This window comes from Garra rufa, chromosome 2 (assembly GCF_049309525.1).
Source record: "Garra rufa chromosome 2, GarRuf1.0, whole genome shotgun sequence".
NCBI classification, from domain to species: Eukaryota; Metazoa; Chordata; class Actinopteri; order Cypriniformes; family Cyprinidae; genus Garra; species Garra rufa.
Genome location: NC_133362.1, coordinates 8,070,391 through 8,089,390, shown reverse-complemented (window position 1 = coordinate 8,089,390; position 19,000 = coordinate 8,070,391). Strand labels below are relative to the sequence as shown.

General features: G+C 36.1%; 1 protein-coding gene across 6 annotated transcripts in view; it reads right to left on the bottom strand.

Annotated features, from left to right (window-relative positions):
- The window catches only part of fgfr2 (fibroblast growth factor receptor 2), a 71,690-nt gene that overhangs the window by 37,685 nt on the left and 15,005 nt on the right, over positions 1–19,000 (bottom strand). For 2 of the 6 annotated variants that reach the window (XM_073833661.1, XM_073833665.1), the window contains 7 exons: positions 18,602–18,676; positions 14,315–14,484; positions 12,024–12,147; positions 5,508–5,698; positions 4,414–4,558; positions 1,756–1,958; positions 359–498 (listed from right to left, as the gene is read on the bottom strand). In XM_073833661.1, coding sequence (XP_073689762.1) covers positions 359–498; positions 1,756–1,958; positions 4,414–4,558; positions 5,508–5,698; positions 12,024–12,147; positions 14,315–14,484; positions 18,602–18,676 — 1,048 coding nt within the window. Of the gene's footprint in view, positions 1–358; positions 499–1,755; positions 1,959–4,413; positions 4,559–5,139; positions 5,279–5,507; positions 5,699–12,023; positions 12,148–14,314; positions 14,485–18,601; positions 18,677–19,000 lie in introns of all 6 variants that reach the window. The other 4 variants (XM_073833663.1, XM_073833664.1, XM_073833662.1 and 1 more) reach the window with 4 other exon arrangements.

Here is a 19,000-nt window from a genome sequence, read left to right as displayed (position 1 = left end):
ATTTTTTATAAAAAAATATATTACAACAACCAAAGACTTGTTTGTGTTCTGTGATTTTAACTAAACCACTGTCAAGCTTATGTTTGAAGGGTTGCCATGTCCACTTATTATTATTAAGCATCTTTGGGCTTGTTGTTTGGGCTCGGCTCATAAAATGATCCAGTTTATGGAGTTATTAAAGTAGGCAGGCCGCTATATTTTGCTATGAGGCTTATTCCCAAGATAACCCGTTTGATTTTGAGTTTATTATGGGCTGCTTTTTTTCTAGCAAGATCTGGCAACTCTAAAATTGCACTTAATTCAGTTTGTCAGCGTCTTCATGTGAATGTTTAAAGAAGTGAAACACAAGGATGCTCACTTGTCTCTGGAGAACTCCCAGCGCGGGTCCTCGGGGAGGTCGTATTCTGGGATGGGGTCGTCGTGGGCGGAGCTACGGCGAGTGGTGATTCTGACCAATGGCGTGCTAGAGCTCATTGATGAGCTAGAGTCGGATGACACCTGTAAGGGGAAAAATTAATGGCTGATCACCTGAGTCTTGAAGACAGCACCAAATACTCATTAACACCTACATGTGTGTGTGTGATTGTGTGCATTAAACAGCTTGACATTATTAATATAGGAAGCTATGACTTATATATACAAATACAAATAATAGCACAAAATTTAAAGTAAGGTATTAAGCTTAATTGAAGTTACCTAAAAGCCATGCATTTTTTAGGTTTTGCAATGTGTCATAAAATTGTGAACATGTAATGGTTTTAAAGAATGTTTCCAACTTACCACCATATAGCATACCTTCAACTTTGACAAAAAAACTTTACATGTTATTTAAAAAATTACAACATCTATAATGTTACAATGTACAATGTTATAATGTACAAAGGCAACACTGTACACAAATTAAATTTAAAACTATATTTAATACAAACTTTATAAAAATTGAGACTATATGTAAAAATTATTATTATAAAGCAAGATATAAAAAATATAAAAAGTCATTTATATAATAATCTTCTTAATTATGTCACTCTCGAGTATTTTTCTATAATATATACATTTGAATCATGTATTAATCAAGTCAACATGTAATACTATTTAGAGATATATAATTTTGTCACATATAAAATCATTAAAAATCATTGTATCATAAATATATATTATAAAATAAATCCCTGGACCACAAAACCAGTCTTAAGTAGCTCGAGTATATTTGTAGCAATAGCCAAAAATACATTGTATGAGTCAAAATTATCGATTTTTCTTTTATGCCAAAAATCATTAGTATTTTAAGTAAAGATCATGTTCCATGAAAACATTTTGTAAATGTCCTACTGTAAATATATCAAAACATAAGTTTTAATTAGTAATATGCAGTGCTAAGAACTTCATTTGGACAACTTTATAGACTATTTTCTCAATATTTAGATTTTTTTGCACTCTCAGATTCCAGATTTTTCCAGAAGTATCTCAGCCAAGTATTGTCCTATCCCAACAAACCATACAACAATGGAAAAGTTAATTATTCAGCTTGTGAATAAATCTTGATTTAAAAAAAACTTGACCCTTATGACTGGTTTTGTGGTCCAGGGTCAAAAAAAAAAAAGAGAGGGGGGGGGTTGGGGGTTGGTTCAAACCACTAATGATAAACCTGCCTTAGTAACTCCCACTAATTATATATTTCAGAGACAAATCACTCATATATTAGTGTGTATATGTAGGTGTGTATAAGTTTTCTAGAACTCTTTATCTACTTTCTGTTACCTGGCGGCGCAGAGGGATCTGTTTGGTCAGCTTATGCACTGCCGGCTGACTCCCGAAATCGGGCTTCTTAGCCGAAGTCCTCATTCGGCAAACCACCACGATCACCACCATACAGGCGATGAGAAAGACGCCTATGCAGTAGATGGCAATCTCCACATAGTCCGGAGGATAGTCCGTTTCGACGGCGTCTGGCTCGGCTGTAGAGTAGCGAGAACGATCAGAAAAAATTGTGAGGCATAGTGAGTGGATTATTGCACCAGAACCTTAATGTTGGATGGTTATGAAGGACATTAAGGTTTCAGAGCAAGATGTTCTGCCAGTGACAACAAAACAGAAGAGGAAAAGGTGAAAGTGACTATAGAATTGCAAGATGAACAGACACAAACACACATTGATCAATTTCTAAAGCTAAAACTATTAAATGTTCTACAAACGACTTTCCTTCCAAGGCTGTCGCAATATAGAACTAATACAGACAGTCTGACCAGTCAGACGGAGATTTTATTTCGAAATTCCATTTCCTTAGCTCAGGAAACTTTTCATTTAAGTATCAGTTCAACATTTGGAGTTTAAATTAAGTGTAAGCCTCAATTTGATCTCAGAGATATTTAAGAGATCTCCTTAGTGATCTTTCTTTCTACCATAGCATATTTCCTGATACTCAATGGCCCCTGCGAACATACACATGCTCACAAAATGGTTTACATATGACCACAGTATTGCAGGACTTCCTGACACTTGAGGTCCTTCAGAAATGCTCACTTCATGGATACGATCACACACACACACAAACACACATTGGCTTCCATCTGTCTGACCGCAGACCAGTAAGTGGTGCCATTTGCGGTCAAAGATTTGGTCTGTTTCCTTGTCAGGAAATGGACTCTTATTAAAATGCATGCAGTGAGGTGCACGCTGTTGCATTAAGCATGTTAGCATGCACACAGGATGCTGTCTTGTGCATGACGACAGACAGCCTTTGTGTTTGTAAAACTAACTATGTTGAATTTACTTAAAATTGTAAAAAAAAATGTATACATCTAACATAAAGTCCTAAATCAGACTTAAAAACACACACAGGCACAGACAGTGAGGTTGTGAAATGGCTGTAATAACTAAGTCCAGCAAGTTAGAAAGTAAGCAAATATTGAGACTTTGCTTAGAGAACAAATCAGTTATTAGAGCTGAAATGGAAAAAGACTTTGAAACATATAGTTATAGTTGAGCCAAAAATCTACATTTTATCATCATTGACACCCTCGTGTCATTTTAAAACCATCTGGCTTTCTTTCGACAGTGAAACACTGCTCGTTTTCGTACAATTATAACACATGGTGACCAGAGTCAAGCTTTAAAATGGTAAAAAAGCAGCAATCAAGTAATTAATATGACTCATGCAATATTTTCCAAGTCATATGATAGTTTTGAGCAAAGAACAGAGTACAGAACATATTCTCCCATGTTTCTCATTCGCAATTTCATTATATCTGGACTGTTTTTCATTTGGTGTTCCACAGAAGAAAGAAAGTCTTACTTTAAACAACATAAAGGTGAGTAAATAATGACACATTTTTAATTTTCCAGACATGCAACCAATAAAATGTTAGTTGAGAAGAGAAAATAGAAAATAATAGGGGTCTTGAGACACTTGGGTGCAGTTTTATAGATTTTCAGCCCAAAATATTATTTTGTAACTAATAATTGTTTTATATATAATTAATTAATATAATAAAATTGAATATTAATTATATATATAAACTGTACAGTATAGAAGGCAGAATCTGCCACAGAATAAAAAATAGGTAATTGCGACTTTATCTCACAATTCTGACTTTTTTCTTGCAATTGTGAGTTTACATCTCGCAATTCTGACCTTTTTTCTCAGAACTGTGAGCTATAAATGCACAATTGTGAGTTATATAGTCAGAATTGTGGGATATAAACTCACAATTGCGAGAAATAAAGTCAGAATTTTTTTCTTGCAATTGCAAGTTTGTATCTCGCAATTTTGACTTCATTTCTCAGAATTGCGAGCTTATATTTCGAAATTCTGACTTTATAACTCGCAATTGTGAGTTTATATTATGCAATTCTGACTTTATAACTCGTAATTGCGAGTTTATATCACACAATTGCGACTTTATATCACGCAATTCTGACTTAATTTCTCAGAATTGCGAGTTTATATCTTGCAGTTGTGACTTTATAACTCGCAATTGTGAGTTTATGTCACAATTCTGAGAAAAAAGGCAGAATTGTGAGATAACAAGTCACAATAATCCTTTTTATATTTTTTTATTGAGTGGAGGAAACTGGCTTCCATAGTATCAACATTAAAAATGACCAAAAAAAATCCCAACAAAATGACTAAAACAAACTCAAATTCAATAGAAAACAGAAAATTAAATTTTAATTAAATACATTGATAAATTATTTTTTGGGGGTCTGTAATAACAGTGTTATTACATGGCCATTAGGGCCATTATTACCAACTATAATAGCATATTGAGTATAATGCTACAAAAACAAGCACTGCTGAGCACATCCCAAGTGCCTCTCGTTCCCTCTCAAAGACCATTGGTGCGATATCAACCAACGTGGCTTCGACAAAAAGGAAGTGTAGGTACGGGAACAATAGAGGCGAGTGTATACCTGGAAGTACCGTCAACCAAGCAGTGTGATAGGAGATCCCAATAGAGTTACCCGCCAAGCACGTATACTCGCCCGCATCCTCGAAAGTTACATTAGGCAGGTAGAGCACCTCAATATCTTTGTCCGTAGTGTTCACACCTGCCGTCTGAGAGAAACAAAGGAGGAAACGCAGGAGAAGAGGAAGATGGAAGAAAGAAAAGAAAAGAAACAAATCAGACCCATAATACCAAGAAGAGAAAAAAAGATGTTCAATGTTGTATTTCCCATCTACGCATTACAGAGATGGTAGATGTTCCACTTGGAATGGCAGAGAAGATCGTCAAATAGGAAGGGTAGGATAAAATCGCCATCTAAACCTCTGTACCCAACACAGGTGAACCCAACAGATCCTCAAGGGTTCATGCAAACACAAGTGAAGAAACATGGAAAACAAGCCGCTGCCTTTTTGATAAGCGATAAATGAAAGGGAAAAAAGTAGGAGGAAAACGTGACACTGAACAGAACAGGAAGGCAGTGGCAAGGACAGACCAAAGGCTTGTTTCCATGGCTGATTGGGCACCAAGAAAGATCCACCAAAAAAAATAAGAAAAACACCAGACCACACCACAACGGCTCAGCGAAAATCCCAGGATCACCACCACGACGACAAAAAAAAACAACCCAAAACACCAGCAGAGGGGAAGGGGACGCCGAGGGGGGGGATGACGTCTCGTTCTCATTTTTTACCTGGTAGGACAGTGAGCCAACCGGACTGGCTGACCTGACCGATATAATTGGACACTTGGCACGTATATTCACCAGAGTCCTCTTCCGTCACATTGGGGAGCAAGAGCACTTCCACGTCCGAGCTGTTTATGCCCGAACGCTAGGGGGTGCCGCAACGAGGGACAAAAACACACATATGGGAGCCTGTTATAATCTCTCGTACTCTTTAGGAGAGTGAAAAAGGAGGGACCACCACCCGTTTCATGGCATAAAATATATCTCCTGAAGGATTGAAGTGGTTTTGCATCTTCTCATTGTTAAAAGAATAAGCAGCATCAAAACATTCGTGTTCCCCAAAACGCAGGATAAAAAAGGCCAACCAAGCCTACCTTCAACACCCGTACGTAAGGGAGTCCATCGGGACCGTAACGGCTGCCGTTCTTCACAATGTGCTGCAGCCATTGAATGTGAGGTTGAGCATCGCTGTAAACTTTACAGACAAACTTAGCATCCTCTCCAACTTGCACAGTGACGTTGGCCGGCAGGCCTGCCTGGAGAATAGGCCGGTGAGGAGAGCGTTCTGATGTAAAGAAAGAAGAATTAACATTATTATATTAATACTTACCAAGGACACTACAGTTTGCCATGGTATGTTTTTGAATAACGTTTTATGCTCACCAAGGCTGTATTTATTTAATCAAAAATACAGAAAAATCAAGAATATTCTCAAATATTATTGCAATTTAAAATAACAGCTTTCTATTTGGATATATTTTAAAATGCAATTTATTCCTGTGATGCAAAGCTGAATTTTTTTTGTGTCTTGAGTGTCACATGATCCCTCTGAAATCATTCTAATATGTGACCCTGGACCACAAAACCAAGGGTCATTTTTTTTTAAATTGAGATGTATACATCATCTGAAAGTTGAATAAATAAGCTTTGAAATGATGTATGGTTTTATATTTGGCTTTGAAAATCTGTAATCTGAGGGTGCACAAAAATCTAAACATTGAGAAAATTGCCTTTGAAGCTATCCAAATGAAGTTCTTAGCAATGCATATTACTAATCAAAAATTACATTTTGATATATTTACGGAAGTAAATTTACAAACTATCTTCATCTGTACCGAATCTGTATCTACTATCCTAATGATTTTTGTTATTAAAAGAAAAATAATTAATTTTGACCCATACAATGTATTTTTGGCTATTGGCTACAAATATACCCGTGCAACTTAAGACTGGTTTTGTGTTCTAGAGTCACATATGTTGATTTGCTGCTCATTTCTTATCATTATCAATATTGAAAACAGACATGCTGCTTAATATGAGGTAAGACAGTGAAGCTATACACGAACAGTGTTCAGATTACCACAACTACTGTCCTATTAGGCTGCTGTTAAAACTTCTTAAAATAGAGGCTGTTGCATTATCTCTGCTGATAAAGACTGAACAAACACAGATGAAGAAAGGCAAAGTGGGGGGAAAATAAGACAGATGTACAGCGTCCACCAGCGTTGGCGTATCAGGAACCTAATTTCCCTTTTCCCCTTAGAAATGATCATACAAAATAAGAATGCTGTGATTTTGTTTTCCAAAAGCCACAATAATGAGTAAACTCATTTTGAGCTAATACACTTGGTAGTGACATTTTCAGTGTTATTTTAGTATTTAAATAATTGTAATTTTTTTTAAATATGCCTATATAGTTCATTAATTTTTTATTTCAGTTTTATTTTTAGATATTTTGGTACATTAAGGTAAACTAGCTTGGAAACTAGTTATTATTATTCAACCCTCCAGAGACTGCAGTACTTTAAAAAGCTTTTCTGAAGATGCAGGACTTTATATAAATTGTATCTACAACAGTTTACTGGCATATTAAAAGTGATAATGTCAATATATAATGTAAAGTTTTTGAGTTATAGGATTTTTTAATAAACAGCTATGTCATAATTATTCAACCCCTATTCAACATTGCTCTTTTTAAGTAATTTATTTTTATGGTAGGGAACAAAATTGTTTTAAAACTCTTAGAAACTCCATGCATGTGGGGAGGTTGAATATTTTCAATTTCAACTATACATAAAACAAGTTTATTTCAAGTTACATTTATTTTTTGTAATGGTTGTAGTTTTAGTTAACTATAATAATCTTGTTTTGGACACAGTTAGATCTACTGCATCACGTTTTCCAAAGAAAAAAAAAAACACAAACTAAACAGACTTAACCACATTACAAAAGCACACCTCATAGCCTTCACAACACAGCATTACTCTCGCCCTGTAATTCTGACACGTCTCCTGGTTACCCCGACATACACAGACACACAAGCATGATGTCACACAGGAGATGTGGAGAGGTCAACCTTCACAGGCACGCAGCGAAGGTTTGCGGGGGATGTAAGAGGATTTAGGACTGAGGGGCACAAGAGGGGGCTCAAGAAAAGCTCAAAACAATGGTGCAAAGCAGAAAGAGAGAGCAAAAGAAAGAGGGGCTGGGGTCAAGGGATGCAGAGGATAAAGGATGCCCAACAGATGGGCAGTGAAAAGAAAAGACAGACAGATGAAGAAGAACAGATGAGAAACAAAAAGGTACAGAGACTAACTTTGCTGACACACAAAGATCTAAACCTTACAAAATATCCAAGTCAGGCAAAAAGTCTTACTTTAGAGACACCAGCAAATGTTTTAGATCAATTGTGTTTAGGGTTGGCTCTCAAACACGGGTTCAGAATTTACAAAATTGGTGGATTTGATAAGACAAGCGATTTCGATTCGGCTTATCGATTCATGTGTGTGCATTTTATTGTGATTTTTAACCATTCAAGCACAAGAAGATGCAAAAGAAAACTCAATTTGGCACATTTGCGTGCTGATTTTCTCCAAAGCATGCACAAAGCACAAAACGCAGCCTTACATAGTGCATAAACACTGAATTGAGCTTTCTTTCGCATCGTCTTGCGCTTGAACAGACAAATACAAAGAAAAATATCCAAATATCCTTATATCACAGTTGGTTTTGTCTTAAGTGAATGCAATCAGCATTTAGACTGAAAACGCATGTGTAGCAGTATATTAGATCTGTGCATTATGTCTTAAAGTGACAGCAACCTAATATTCCTGCTGTTGTTTGTGCCATTAATGTTAATCTAAGAACAAAAGAAAACAAAAATTAGTCACTGGTCTTGACTGAACAAGTTTTATAACTTTAATAGGAATTAACCTATAGTCAAGTTAGTCTATTTATAGTATTTTTGAACAGGCAAAAAGTCTTCCTTTGGAGATGCTAGCAAATGTTTTAGATTGATTGTATTTAGGGTTGGCTGTCGAGAACTGGTTCCAAATTTACAAAATTGGTGGATTTGATAAGACAAGCGATTTTGAGTCCGATTATCGATTCATGTGTGCATTTTATTGTGATTAACCATTCAAGCACAAGAAGATGCATAATGAAACTCAATTTTGCACTTTTGCATGCTGATATTCTCTAAAGCACAAAAAGCAGCCTCATATAGTATGTAAACACTGGATTGAGCTTTCTTTCACGTCGTCTTGCGCTTGAACAGACACAGAATTACATCCAAATAATGTCTTAAGTGAACGCAAGAAGCATTTAGACTGAAACTGCATTTGGATCTGTGCATTAAGTCTTAAAGTGACAGCAGCCTAATTTTCCTGCTGTAGTTTGTGTCCTTAATGTTAATTTAAAGAACAAGAGAAATAGATGATATATTTACGGTGGGAAATTTACTAAATATCTTTAGTAATTAGTCTGATTTGTTCATGATATTCAGCTGCAACAGAATGTTTGCAAAAAAAACAGACTAGAATAAATATGTTTCATATGTAAATGTCTAAATATACCTTACTGGAATGGAAACTGGGAATTGTAAAGAATCACAATTTCCCAGCAGAATCAGAATGGCTAAAATACAAAAGATACCCAACCCTAATTGTGTCACATTATCGCCTAATATTGCTTACTCAAGCTTGCTAGCCACTACCCTTACCAAACAACTTTCCATCATACTTTCCAAAAACCCAGGTTGAAGGTCAGATCCTCCTCTAAAAAAAAAACACTGAGTCAGCCAAGTGCCAGTCGCTCTCTCGCATTCTCCACCAAATCACAATCGATCACTTACATCATTAGCCAGGCATTAACAGGCTGATCTGGCATCCCCGAAGCGAGAATGCTGAACTCTGGATAACCTGCTGACTTAGCATACGTGGACCAAAAACAGTCAGGGAGGGGCTGCTTGGGTTGTGGCACATGATTGGTTGAGAGAAAAATCAGGGTGGAGATGAACTAAGTTACTGTGCCAACTAGGTCTGGGTGGTTTGAGCATTTGCTGTACGGTTTATAATGCAGAAAATGTGTTTACACTGCTATCATTGGAGAGAATTACTTTATATTATTTAAGTAATGCAAAAATATGTGTTCCAAACAAGTCAACATGAGGATGAGGTTTTTAGCAAAAGCAACTATATTAGTATACATACTGTTACTATGACTTAAAATGGCTGATTTACTGTCAAACTCTAATGCTAACAGGCCATGATTGGAACTGGATGGTGACTGGATGTCCTAAACTCAAATATGTACATAATGTGCGCACAACTTGGTAGAAAAGGCTATTGTTGGAAATGATCTACAGTAGAAGTTTCTGGAATCTGGCCGACATCCACAATAAACAGTGATAATTAGAGTCTTTTGGGCTCTTTTAAGTGTCAGAGCTTTGTACTTTGTCCAGCTTTTGAAATGCAGGCCAGCGCAACTTTCATTGACCTGTTCGAAGGGTCAGCAAGACTCCCATTCCGGCACGGGGAAAACGTTTTCTCTCTCCCGACCCTCTTTATCTCATCTTATCATTTTCATAGACTTCCCAGGTAGGTTAGTCTGACGTTAAAGTGAAAAACAACAGCATTATCCTTTCCTCTGCCTCTTTTCTCTCCTGCTTGCTCTGTGATGAGAGTATTAGACTGAGCCAGACACAAAAGGGCTTTACGGCCATGCAATAAAACAGAAAAGAAAAACAGAGACCTTCTGAAAGACTGCTTTTACTTAACCCAGAACAGGGGCCCTAAACAGGGAGCATGTATATGTGTGTGTGTGTGTGTGTGTGTGTGTGTGTGTGTGTGTGTGTGTGTGTGTGTGTGTGTGTGTGTGTGAGAGAGAGAGAGCCTGGCGTGTCTGCATGTTCATGGGTGTGTGCATGCAAAAATACAACTTGGTTCTGAGGTTTAGATGGGGCAGGTCTACCCAAACAATAAACTAGTGTGGACAGCTGTGAATTACAGGAACAGTTCACCCCAAAAAATGAAAATCAAGCCTTATAAGTCTTTTAAAGCTGCATGATGGCTTAGACATGTGCATAATGCATAGAAGAACACCATGTATGGCTTTAGAAGACTTGAAATATAGCTTGCATGCCATATAGAAAAGAAAATTAGTGGTCAACTAATACTTATTTTTAAAAGCTAGCAATGATTTGATAACTAAATAAATATTTTTTTAAAAATTAAACAAGTTCACTTCTTGAGAAAAAATTGAGAGATAATTTACTCAGCCCCTAGTAATCCAAGATGTTCATGTCTTTTCTTCTTCGGTCGTAAAAGAAATGTTTTTTTCTCTCCATATAATGGACTTCTATAGTTTGAACTTCCAAAATGCAGTTTAAATGCAGTTTCAAAGGGCTCTAAATGATCCCAGCCAAGAAAGAAGGGTCTTATCTAGTGAAACAATTGGTTATTTTTTTTTTTTAATTGCAATTTATATACTTTTTAACCTCAAATGCTCGTCTTGTCTAGCTCTGGGTGTACTCTGTGTATTCCGGTTCAAGGCAGTTAGGGTAGGTTGAACAATCCATCCCACTTTAAAATCGTCCTACAACGCTGCAGAAGTACTGACCCAGTGTTTTCAAAGTGAACGTGCAAAGAAGATCAAATGCACTTTACCAAAAAAAGGTGAAACAGCGATGTACAAAAAAAGGTTGGAGGAGAAAATGAGATGAGATCATGAACCGGAATACAAAGAGTACATGCAGAGCTAGACAAGATGAGCATTTGAGGTTAAAAAGTATATAAATTGTAATTGTTTTTAGAAAATAACTATTCGTTTCGCTAGATAAGACCCTTATTCCTCGGCTAGGATTGTTTAGAGCCCTTTGAAGCTGCGTTTCAACTGCATTTTGGAAGTTCAAACTCATGGGCACCATAGAAGTCCACTATATGGAGAGAAATCCTGAAATGTTTTCCTCAAAAAATATAATTTATTTATGACTGAAGAAAGAATGACATGAACATCTTGGATGACAAGTGGGGGGAGTAAATTTTTGTTCTGGAAGTAGTTTAGCAAGTATGCAATAAATTGCTCAAAAGTGACAATAAAGTCGCTTTAAATTTTTATTTCAAATAAATGCTTTTTTAAACTTCCTATTCAAAGATGCTGAAAAAATATTACAAAAAATGACAAAAAGACGAAAAAATTTGCAAATCAGAATATCAGAATGATTTCTAAAGGATCATGTGACACTGAAGACTGGAGTAATAATGCTGAAAATTCAGCTTTGCATCACAGGAATAATTACATATAGAAAAAAATTAATTTGTAATAATATTTCATAATATTATACATATCTGTATCACCAGAAATTGCATATTTACGCTTCAATCAGTCTGCAAATCAGCTACGGTTATCAGCTGATGTCCATATTCTTATCAGCCTGGCCAATATATAAATCTATCACTATGTAAATGATGACAATTTTAATTTTTGGGTCGACGATCCTTGCTCGTTCTTCTTTTTAATACATACTCAAAGACACCCACATCAGTCCTCTATGCCTAGTTTCCCAGTCTTCAAATCAAACAAGCATCTAAACACATGTAAACAGGACTCACCTACTACATCCAGCGTGTAGGTGTGATTGATGGATCCATAGGCGTTCTCCAACATGCAGGTGTAGTTTCCTTTATCAGAGGGAACGACGCTCTCCATGATTAGAGTCCAGTGCTGGAGTCGGAGCTGAATGGGACAAATAAAAAGCAAATTTAGTAGAACAAAACACATTCAGATTAGGTCAGTCACTTGTTTACGCAACGTTCCCAGTTTGTGAATCGTATTTGATTACATAACCAAACGCAGGTGGTTGTTTTGGTTTGTTTTCTCAAACTACTCTCAAACAAAACTACAGGTTTATCATCTATTATCCTCAATTTCACACCTGTGTGTGACGTCGAACAAAATGAAGGGCAAATCTGACAGCGGCACTGACAGAACAAACAAGCGAGAGAGAAATTGGCCCAGAAGACGAGGGTTTTTCGAGCAAGAGCACCATGGGAAAAGTAATATCGCCGTGCCGACAGACGAGCGAGCTCCCGCCCCCACCTCAGGAATGCAGCTCTCGTGACTGTAGGCCACAAAATCCAGTGTCTCTTCCATGGAGACTTTCGCTTCACAACCCTCGGCCTTCTGAGACCCTGTTAATGATGGCAAAACAAGGGTTTGTCCACCTGAGGCACTAACATTTATGCACGTTATCCATAATCTTGTTTTGTTTATGAAACATTTTAGATCTTATTTGGATTAAAAGCTTCAGTCTAGGCAGAAGGTGGAGACTTTTTTTTTGTATGAAGTTTTGCTTTGTATATTCCAAAATGCAATTATAATCATAGTTATTATAATTAACTAAGGTATTTTCGTGACAATATAAAACATAAAATACATGTTAATTAAAATAAAATAAAACAAAACAAAACAAAATAAAACAAATTATTAAATATATTTAATAAAAAAAATTTCCAACTAGTTTTTTAGGCAACTATCATAATTTTCAGTTTGTTTATCTTGATGTACTAAAATAACTATAACTGAAATAAAATTAATAAAAACTATGTAGAAATTTTTAAAAGCTAACACTAACACAATGACAAAAACACAACAAAATTACTAAATTTAACAACAGTTAAAGCAGAAAATATATATAAAATATAAATATAAATAAAAATAGAATAACACTAGTTTGCTAATACATTTAATTTTTTGTGCAAATACTTTGAAAGTTATTAATATTATTAAAAAGCATTTACTTATTAAAATTATAAACCATAAAATAATAATAAACCAAATGTTTTTGTAAGTTGGTAGTTTTATTAAAATGTTTCATCTGATAATGCATGACCAAGACAATCAATGGATTTTTTTTTTTGTAAAGCAGTTGAAAATTTCCTTCCTTAAAATAAAATAAAATAACTAAAACTAGTAAAAACTAATTCAATATATAAATTAAAACTATAGAAGTACCTCAGTGATACTAAAATAACACTTGCATAACAAAAACTAATAATAAAATCAAATGAAATTCAATTAAATAATATTTCCAATTAGTTTTCAAGGCAACTTTCATAATTTTCAGTTTGTTAAACTTGATGTACTAAACTAAATAAAATGAATAAAAACTATATAGAAAAGTTTTAAAGCTAACACTAATTAAATGACAAAAACACAACAAAAATAACACTAGTTATAATCTGATGCTTATTTTTGCTTTTTTTATTTTAAAAGTTAGTATTGTTATTAAAAAGCATTTTTTTAATTACAACAAATCATTAACACAAACATTTGATTAATATTCAAACTTTATTATTAATAAACCAAATGTTTTCATTGTTTTTTAGCTGTCATTAGTTGCATTAAAATGCTTAATCTGATCATAACCAAAACAATCAATTGATTTTTTTTTTTTTGGTGAAGCAGTAGAAAATTTTCCAAATAAGGTTTTTCACATAAAACAAAATAACATTAAATTAAACTAAATAATTTTGTCTGTGACTACTGTAACAGCTCATTTGAGTCTGGATTATTAAAAGAACCAGTTCACAGTCCTGTAGTGAGACACTGACTCATATCTGAGTCTTCAGACCAATCGAGCGTGAGCAGCTCAATCATTAGTGACCTTCTGTGTGGATCAGCTGTGTTTTCAGAGAAGGAAGTGCAAACAGACACTGATCGGGGTACATCGACCAATCGCCCCGCACATCTAGTACACTTTAACCAAAGGTCAGTGCTTCACCAGCTGTTTCACGCCAACAATTCTGACTCGGGTAAATCTGCATGTACCAATAACACTTAAATCTACCCATTTTGCTTTATTAAATGTACCATGATGAATTAGTAGAGAAGTTCTCTTTACCTTGTAACCACCCATGCGATCCTCCTGTTTGAAGGGTTTTCCATTTTTCAACCAACGCATTTCAGGCTTGGGGTTTCCTGCAGCCGCACACCGAAACTTCACAGTGTTGGCCGCGGGGACGGCATGCAGCTTTTTCTCCATCTTCTCCGGCGAAGTCCAATACGGCGCCACTGCAGGAAAGAAGAAGCAATTACAACTGTTTGCATCATTCAAATATCAACAAGAACCAGACATTTGCAGTGCAATACATATATTTCTTTGATGTGTCAAAGCCTTTAAGATTACATGCAGCTTTGATATGCATCACATAAAACCTCCAAGCAAACTGTAGATTTTTTTGTATCTACGCCTCCTCTGTTATCTGCTTTCAGCAGTTCATAGATCAGTCCCTGACATCTCCAGTCTGTTTTCTATATCTGTGTTTATGGAAAAACTTAGGATCAAAGCCAGAAACAGTAGCTTTTGGATTGTACAGTACACTGAAGATGAATCAGTACAGTACACTCAATATGATTTTAGCTCTCTGGAGTTTAGAAGATCGGCATTAGGGTCATATAACAAATTAATTCAAAAACAAAATTGCAATATGACCTTGTGCGGCTTTTAAATCAAAAAGCTAATTAAATATGTGGACCACAAAACCAATCTTAAGTAGCATGGGTATATTTGTAGCAAAAGCCAAAAATACAGTGTATATGTCAAAATAATCGATTTTTTCTTTTATGCAAAACATTATTAAGTAAAGATCATGTTCCATGTAGATATTTTGTAAATTTCCTATTGTAAAACTTAATTTTTGATTAGGAATATGCATTGCTAAGAACTTCTTTTTCTACATTTTAAAGGCTATTTTCTCAATATTTTGAATTTTTTGCACCCTCAGATTCCAGATTTTCAAATAGCTGTATCCTAACAAACCATACATCAATGAAAGCTGAATTTATTTATTCAGCTTTCATATGATATATAAATCTCAATTTCATAAAATTGACACTTATGTCTGGTTTTGTGGTCCAGGGTCACATATTTCAATTATTGCATTATGATAAGTGCATTTAAATAAATTAAATTAAACTAAATGATTAGGATATTATGTCAGATCATCTTCCATGAAGATATTTTGTAAATTTCCTAACGTAAATATATCAAAACGTAATTTTTGCTTAGTAACATGCATTGCTAAGAACTTCATTTAGACAATTTTATAGGCGATTTTCTCAATATTTCGATTTTTTTGCACCCTCAGATTCCAGATTTTCAAATAGTCAATTATTATAATTAAGCTCAATTTCGAAATTTGACACTTATGACGGGTTTTGTGGTCCAGAGTCACATTTCAATTATTGCACTTTGATAAGTTAACTTAAATAAAATAAAACACTGATTCGATGACACAGAGCAATGCAACGAAATGGGAAATCAATCTAAAGGTCAGTTTTGTTTCAACCCCAATATCCCAAAAGAAATGCACCATTGCCAAAAGAGAGAAAGCAGGAGCCCGTCTGAAACTCAGCAAGGGGAAACAGGAAGGCATGACCACGGATGCAAATCGAAACAGTTATTCACACTCGCAGCACTGCATGACTGCACCGCCCATCTGCTTAATGGAACCCTGCAACTCACAGTGAGCGGCTTAAATAAAAACATATTCCCGTTTGCTCTGAAAACACACAAGAGAAAAGGAGGATAAAACAAGACGGCCCAAAAGCGCAGCGGCTTGCCAAGAAGGAACTGGACCATCACATCCAATTTCTTTTGTTCGACAGACATGCTAACCGGAAGGTTGCAAGCGACTTGATATCAGACGTGTAAACAGACATCTTCCCTTCAGCGTGAAGGCATGCTAATTGGTTTTCAACTCAACCCTTTTCTTCCACATCTATCTGTCCGTCTGTTTTCTTTCCTCACCACCCAACTTTTTCATCTCCTCTCGTGGGAATTCTTTCGTAACGGTCGTTGTCTTTGACCTCGGCGCCCTGATGGACAGCAGACTACATGTCTGCAAGCCCGACTCCTTTTTATCTTTATTAACGGTTCAGGTTTTCATTGAGAAAACGAAGATTGGAACAACCCTCAGACATTGGGGCAATAAGGTCGGATGTCCTGGGAAACCTCAAGACTTGTGACCTCCATTGACCACTGATTTTTATTGACATTTTTCTCCAAAAACTCCAGGATACCAGCTGTATCTGCAAAAGCAGAAACACTGAAACATCCCAGCAAGCAATTCCATTCAAATTATGCAGAGAAAGAAAAAAAACATGCAAACCAGACCTTTAGACTTTAAACAATCCCAGCGTTGTCTACTCCAGCACACCTCATAAGCAGGCAAAACATCTCACAAATAAAGGAAACTTTCACGTGAGAGGGGGAAGAAATGGTGTTTTTGAGACTGCTGTTGTTGAGGCCCCTTTGCACAGAAATATCAAAGAGTTCTGAGTGGTTCAGCTGGGCAGAAATCCAACCCACTGAGCCCGAAACCGCCCCAAGCACAATGCTAAACACCCCTCCATCCCAACCCCAAAACCCCCCCCACACCCGCCTCAGCTCCACTCGTACGCGGCCAAAGGCCAGACCTCCAAAGCATACACAGAAAAGTGTTGGTGCAGATCCAAACCAGAGCCCATAAGCTGGAAGACCTTGCTCCACCCCTCTTTCCAACAACCCTCTTTAATATTTAGTTTTGCACAACTCAAAACAGATTCTCTCGGGTACGTCGCTCGTTTCAACAGTGGGAATGCAGTCAATATCCTTTCCTCACCTGTCACGGCTTCTTTTTCACATAAAGTCCTCAAAATTGTGAAGCGATTAGAGTTAACCAGGACAAAAAAAAAACAGAAGCTAGGAGTAAGTTGGCAGTTTTGAACATACAAATTCCATCGTCACAAAGTCAATGGGTTTTTTGAGCCTGAAATAAACTCTTAAAAATAAAGTGTTTCACAATGCCATAGAAGAACCTTTTTAGTCTAAATGGTTCCATAACATTTTTTTAACATCTAAAGAACCTTTCTGTTTCACAAACAGTGGTGAAAGAAGGTTCTTTAGATTATAAATGATTCTTTGCGGAACCAAAAATGGTTCTTCTATGGCATCGCTGTGAAGAGCCTTTTAAAGCACCTTTATTTTTAAGAGTGTAGGTTCTGTGGTTAATACAAGCTTAAGATATTGCTGCGTTTCTCAAAATAAAGTTCTCAAAATAATAAGTTGGCAGTTTTGAACTTTGGACAATTCTATCATCACAAAGTCATTGGGTTTTTTGGCCTGAAATACACTCTTAAAAATAAAGGTGCTTCACAGTGCCACAGAAGAATCTTTTTGTCTAAATGGTTCCATAAAGAACCTTTAACATCTGAAGAACCTTTCTGTTTCACAAAAGGTTCTTTGTGGCGAAAGAAGGTTCTTCAGATTATAAATGGTTCTTTAAAGAACCTTTGACTGAATGGTTTGTTGTGGAACCAAAAAATGGTTCTCAAAATTGTGAAGTGATTAGAGTTAACCAGAGTTACATTTTTATGCATTTTTAAGCATCTTGATAAAGGTGGACAAGTTATTGGCAACATTAAACATCATCATGTCAAAGAGGAAAACTTGCTTTTACAGCCTTGTTGTGTTTATAATCGCACTCTTTTCTAACTTTCCAACAAGTACATTTGTAGTGATAGTGATGATGAAGTTGTGCGACTGTTGTGTAGTTGGTTTATAGAGTAACTTTAGCTTTTTACTTCTGCTGACTGGTTTTAGGCTTTGAAATTTATTCTTGAAGATTATCTTGATGAACAAAATCGTTTGTTGATCACAGAGCTCATGATCCACAAGCTAATGGAAACTCCTGGGCTTTTTGTTGAGAAAACCAGTTAACTTCTGGGTTTGCCAAAGAAATATGTCATCCTTGCAACACTCTGTTTATCAACAAAGTTTTAACGTCTTTGGAATTTCTATTTTTCGTTAATATTTCACCTCAGGTCTTTCTCAATTTAAAACACATCTCTTAGCAGGTAAATTACAGACAGGCCGGAGATATAGAGAGGAAGAAGGAAAGAGAAGGCCTGGAATTCTGGGAATGTGTCTGTGCTGGAATTGCTTGGTGACATAGTTAACATCAGACTCCGCTGCAGGCCTGTCCTGTCGCCAGAGTGTGGTTTCACTAACAGAAACTGCAAAACAAAAGTGTTGCTTCTACAGCTAACAGTTGTTTATTTTCTCTAAGAACTCCACATTGGAAACACAAGTGCATTTCTCGTGGTACTTTGTGACGGCTGGTGTTTGGCCCCCGGTCCCGATACTCACGCATTTGCTCGCCGTCCACCCCGACATCGTCCGATCGCTCCGTGTCGTCCTCATCGTCACCGGATGAGATGGCATCTGCAGAGAGTACCGGGAATACTGTAACCGAGCTTTATTTCTCCTGCGTCACAATACCCTAACATCTATGCTAACTATCAATGAACTATTTGCTCTTTTTGATGCATTAATATGGTAACAGTGCTGAATATGAATCATCCAATCAGAATTTTTATATTATTAGTTTAACTGATTGGAGTCTTCTAAAATGTGAACATGTTTAGCACTGATACCACACTTTGTCATTCAATTCCTATGAATAAGAAAATAAACAAACGAGATGAAGAACCTTTCATTTATAATTACTGTATTAAATTTAATTAAACTGACTGACTTAATAAACAA